General features: G+C 36.9%; 1 protein-coding gene across 1 annotated transcript in view; it reads right to left on the bottom strand.

Annotated features, from left to right (window-relative positions):
• Positions 1–6,000, bottom strand: part of LOC111578982 (transmembrane protein 65-like) — a 48,969-nt gene continuing 42,969 nt past the window's right edge. Inside the window, exons 7-8 of the mRNA XM_023286024.3 lie at positions 3,884–3,989; positions 1–3,221 (exon numbers count right to left, since the gene is read on the bottom strand). Of these exons, the coding sequence (XP_023141792.1) occupies positions 3,078–3,221; positions 3,884–3,989 (250 nt within the window). The 3' untranslated portion in view covers positions 1–3,077. The remainder of the gene's footprint in view (positions 3,222–3,883; positions 3,990–6,000) is intronic.

Here is a 6,000-nt window from a genome sequence, read left to right as displayed (position 1 = left end):
TGATATTTATCAGGGCATTTTTAATTTTTTGTTCTTTTTACATACGTACACAGCACATATTCAAAGAGCCTTGACAAAGGCAACAAATGAATTTTTCGGCACCGTGTCAAAATCAAGTCGTCCCTACAGTCACATTAATACTGCTGCTAAAACCCCAGAAAACCAGGAGGACTCAGGTTTTTCAACTCTTTTATGCAGAATATCTGTCTGTTCTTTTGATGCATATCAGTAAAATCCCCATTTAATGTCAGATTTTAGTGTTTGAACTCGAGTTTGAAGGATTAGAGAGAACTTCCAGCAGGTATAGTAATGATTTTATCTCATCTTCTGCTTCTGTTTGCACAAAACCTTACAACTTAAAATACCAGGAGACATCAAGAAAAACAGGTTGTTTTGTTTGCATGCATTTGCCTACAACATGCTGCATTTAACAGATTAATTTAATGTGCTTTTTCAGTCGTCTTCACCTGATTTTCAAACGTAAAGTTACAACATTTCAAGATGAGGAGCGTCTGTGAGCTGTAGATCTTGGTTTCCTTCCTTTTAAAAACACAATAAGTGACACAGTGCAAATTGAATTTATAACAGCCTCATATTACTGGATTTTTACACATATTTTTCTACACACTAAAGATGTTCTTAAAGCCTTCAAACAGGCAATTTATGATGCATTTCAAGGACGCAAATTGCCACTATTATTGGAAGCCACTGCTAACATCACATGTTGCCCATCAAGATACTATTTTCTCATAATATTCTTCTCCTTTCATGCAACAACCACCACATACAGCGTCCACATCTCCACTCTGCAGAGGCCCTTATACATATTTTTAAATCCTGTTTTCAAACATACATCATTAGGTGTCTGGAAAACACATGAGAGTCTTTGTGCTTTTTAACTGAAATAAAAATATATTTTTTAGAGTCAAAAATATGATCTTTTGCATGTTATTCCAGCCTGAGATACCTGTATTAACCTCTTAATCAGTGATGCATGACCTTACAACATTTTTTATTATTGGTACTTTTTATTAGTAGTGCATGCAATGTGGAAATCAAGCAATCAGATCAAAATCCTAACTACATATTTATGTTATTTCTCTATACATTTTCTTCATTTTTATCACTCTTTAGTATCACTGTTTCCCACATAGTAAATAACATCATATACAGAGTAAGTCTCCTTTGAAAGTGTTTTCAGAACATGTTTATCAGCTGCAAGGTTCCTTCTGATGAAATTCTGCTAACATGGATTTTGTGCTGACAGATACTTTCTACTCTTAATATCGTCCTCTGAGATAAAGTGAATAAACATCGAGAAGACATAAACACAAATCCAAGTGTTACAGCAAAAAAAAACAACAAAATAAAAACGCTGTTACTTTTCATTTCAGAATAAAATCTTGAGTGCAGCTGCTGAGATGAGCCAAGCAGGTGACAAAAATAAAACCTGCAAGTTTCCTTGTTTGCATGTCAAAATGAGAAAGAAATATAATCAAATAGAGATAAATTAGCAGCTAAACTTTGGCAGTTTTAATGTTCAGAAGCAAACAGGTGAATTACAACCAGATGAGGGACTTGTTGAAGGTTTTCTACCAAACTGAAAGAAAACAAAAACCTCTTTTGTGTCTCCACCAGTGGAGGGCAGCAGAACAGGCTTTATAGTCAAAGTGCAGGAAGAAATGGACAGAGGAGCCAAAAATTATTCATATCCGTGCCAAATTTTGACAAATAGATGTATTCTGTCTGGCTTGCTGGCAGAAATCAGCAGGATCATTTGAAATGGCCTGAAATTTGAGACAATTTCAGGCCATTGATATGTTTGGGCATGACATTTTAAATAATAATGTAAAAAAAACATAGCAATTGTTAAAATTGATCTTCTAGCACAATGTCTTACAATCTTTTGATATTTATTTATGTCATTTCCTGCCAGAAGAAACATATTGGTCAAATAAAAATTCACTACAAATCAAAATTTAGCTTGAATTTGAATCATTTAGGGCTTGACTGTAGTTGTGCGCTCGTACAAGCGGTAACAGCTTTTTTTAGAGGATGAAAACAGGCTAACAAATATCTCGCATAATGTAACAAAACTTTAACCACCCTCCTGGATGTAGTTGCAGGTTTTGTGTTGTATTTTGGCTGCAGTGAGCTAAAGCAGAACTGCAGGAGATAAATCCTGTAATATTGGAGGAGGAGGGTCATTTCAGATGGACAGAGGTCTCAGGTGGTTCACTGTTGCTGTTATTCATCTTTCTGCCACAAATATTGTCTGTTTCTTCCTCCCTTGGCCTCTCGTTCCTCTTTTCTTCTGCAAACTGCTCTTTAAAAAGACTCTAAAACTGGAGTGACCTGTTTATATACGGCACACATGGGAGATATTTGGGGAATGTTACTGCTTTGGCAGAGCTACAAGCCAACATGTAGCTCCTGAGTGACAAAATAAAGAGAATAAATAATCTAAAGAAGCAGTTATAAGGTTAGATATTGAACTGCCTGCAGCTGAAGAAGGACTTTTTAAGACCTCAAACTGAAACACGTTTTCCTCGATGCAACAAAATCGAATGAGGAGAAACAGGAAAGCTCTTTAAAGCGTGTTTAAACACTGAATCTGCTCTTCGTTAAGTCGTAGCTATCGAGATTTCTGACAGAAAACAAATCTTCAACAAGATTTTTTTTACTAAATGAGCTCTAGTAGTGTTTCTTTGCACTGGTTCCAAAACTTGGGATATTTTGTCAGCCGACCATCTACAGTCAGAGCTTTATATTAGTTCCATGAACTGACTCAAGCAGAGGCCACTTCAGGGTGTGTTGGATAAATGAGATTCTGCCCGTTGACAAGGTGAGGTTACGGTGCAGCAGCAGTCCAAGCTCATCTCCTGAACAGTTTCCTGTGCTTATGTTCAGAGTCTACAGTCAAATATTATCTAAAATACTGTTCAGAATACCTCTGACAGTGTGACTGAACCTTGCTAGGTGGCGAAACGCTCCTCCAGTCCACAAGGCAAGACTCACATTCAGTCAGATATTCGAACGGATTCCAAATAGTATTTGTCTCCAGTCAGTTGCTAGTTTCAGTTTTTGCTGCCTTCTGTCGGAGCAGGAGGCGGCTGAACGTTCTCCTCCGTCTGGCCGTCTTTCTTCTCGTCGTCGTCCTTGAAGAAGAGCAGCGGAAACATGCCGAGGATGCAGCCGATGCCGACGCCGATGGCTTTGCCCTGCAAACAGGAGGGAGGTCATGAAGTTCAGGAAAACCCAAACCGAGTCAATAAAGTCGTTCACAGAAAGATGCATGTCCAATTTCAAATAAAAAGTCTTTTATATATGATTTAAAAAATTGTATTTAGATGATTTTGGTCAAAATTTACCACTGAAGGAAAATCCATAATTCTATCATCCTCTTTACTCTTAAGACTGATCAAGCAAAAATTACAAAAAAAACCCCAAAACACTATAAATAATCAGACTTCTAGACACATTCTGACAAGTATCATATTGTTGTTCGCATAAAAACAACATAAAATATATTTGCTAACCTGTTTGAACAGTTTTTCATGACCTTTAACAATCAGCCAGGTGACTTTCAGAGTTAAACCAACCACAGCAGCTAATTATATTTCACACCTCAGCAGTCATAGCACATTAAAAACCACTCGGGTCTAAATTTCTTTCAGCAGGATCAAATGATTTAAAGGCTGCATCAAAGAGACGTGTGTTTCCGTTGTCTGAGCGCCTGGTTTCATGTTTGTGATCGTCGTGTGCAGTAAACAGAAACCCATGAAAACTGAATCTGCTGTAGGTTCATTAATCAGAGTCTCCTCAGGTTAGAAGACAGACATACAGTTGTGTGTGTTGTTTTTTTTAAATTACTGATACAAACCGAGTGAGAGCTGACTCTGGTTTGCCACATGTCGGCCTGCTTTGGGCTGAGATCTGGAATCTGCATCCCCAACCGAGACGCCAAGGCCTCCACGTAACCTGCCAGCCTGAGGAGAGGCAGAGAAACATGGATTTAACAAACTGGAGTGAACTTAAACAATAAATCACTTCCATTTGTGGTTCCATTAACCCTCTGAAACTTGAAACCCGCAGGCGGATTTAAAAAGCATCTTAAAAATAAATGACACCATTTATCAGAGGCAGAAACTGTAGAATCACCGGATGTTCAACTTTCCGACAGTTCTTGAATTAATCACGTGTGACTTCCAGATTTATTGGGAAAAATGACCAATAACCAAAATAACCAGACAGTTTTGAATAAATTAAATAGCTTGCACTAAAATCTGTAAAAATAAAAAAATATGCAGTCTTCGGTACAATCCAGAAACCAGGATTAAATCAGGCGCCACCAACAGCTGTGAGATAAAAATTTGGGGAATTTTTGGCTTAACTGCAGGCAGTGTTAACACCGTGCTGATAGGAGACAAGTATGGAGAACAAATTAAATTATATGTATCATTTTTATATGTAGTGTCACCATTTTTTCAGTGTTTCTAACTGCTGTAGATATTTGGAAAAATGTTAAACAGGTTTATTATTTTTTTTAAATTTTTTGATAAATTTCAGAAAATACATTGTTTTCTAATTTATGGTACTATACTTGCATCATACTTTTCAAAATACATCCTGAGTCCTCTCTCCTTCTTCATGGTTGTTCTGTCTCCATAGAGCTGCAGGACTTTAGATTGCCAAGAAAAATGAACCACTGAGGAAAAAAAACTGCTCAGAGTTCCGAGGTTTAAGGCGCTTTGAGAAAAAGATGAGCAACTGTCCTTTTACTTTATCATGTGAATATTTAGTTCCTTCTTTAATTCTGACATTTTATTAGATCCAGCAGCCTCTTAAAGTAGACACAAGAGCCGACGTGAATCCGTTAAAGTAATCAAACCCTTTAAATGAAGTGTGAATAAGAGTTTCTGAGCACAGTGAAGTCCTTGGATTTTATTCAAATGTTATCTGAGTACAAGAAAATCAAAAGAATATTGTTAACATCGTGTGAAATTAAACGCATCGCTCAGAAAAGTGTGGCTCTCACAAACTCACACCAAATTAGTTTTGTTCAAGCTTCAGGCTGATTCTGTCATTTATATATGTAGATTAAAGCGCTTATTCGTGTTTGCTTTTTTATTCAGTTCACATAAAAGTCTCCTATTGATGTTTTTCTGCATTACGTGTCATGATTCATTAAACCGCTCATGGAACAACACGTTCCCTCCCAGGAAACGACCAAAATTATTGATAATCATGAAAAAATCAATCAGCAGATTAATGTTCCAGTGTGTTTCTTGTTGCTGCCATCACTCTTAAGCCCAGCAGGATGTTAAATCTCAGCTCAGAGGACAGAAAAAGAACGAGAGGAACTCTGCAGTGAGTATAAATGACATAATTTCGTTTCATGACTTTACGCAGATGACGGAACAAAACGGATTGTAGCAGATTCACAGAATTCATCTCATAGATCATCCAAAACTTTTTACATTTTTCATTTCAGTTCTAATGTTTGAAGTTTTGTCTGTTTCTTATGTAACATTCTATGTGTGGAAATGTGTAATATTGCTGGGATCTACAGTATATGGGCATAAAGGCAAAAACAATGAGTAGAATCAGTATTTCTTTTGGCCATAGTTAGAGTCAAATGTGCCTTTTTCCAGGTTAATCAATAGAAATGATTCACCACTAGAATAGCTCGCGCATCGCAGCATCTGGAGAATTTAATTATAAATACTGTATTGTAAAATGAGTCACAATGTGCAACAATGCAAAGATTTAATTTTCCTGTAGCAGCTGATGGAGTAAACAGCTGATAAAACCCCACTTTGTGTTGCAGATTTGATTTTAAATGTTCAAATTTGTCATTCCCCCCCCTAAATCTGCCCTCAATAACCCACAATGACAAAATGAAAACAGGTCTTTAGAGAGTTTTGCTAAATTACTAACAATCAAAACAGTTCTGGCTCATTTCTGTGTGGAATTTGAATGTCCACTGGTGGATAAACT

The sequence above is a fragment of the Amphiprion ocellaris genome, chromosome 9 (assembly GCF_022539595.1).
Source record: "Amphiprion ocellaris isolate individual 3 ecotype Okinawa chromosome 9, ASM2253959v1, whole genome shotgun sequence".
Lineage (NCBI taxonomy): Eukaryota > Metazoa > Chordata > Actinopteri > Pomacentridae > Amphiprion > Amphiprion ocellaris.
Note: the sequence above shows the minus strand (reverse complement) of the source record. Positions and strands in the feature narration are given on the sequence as shown.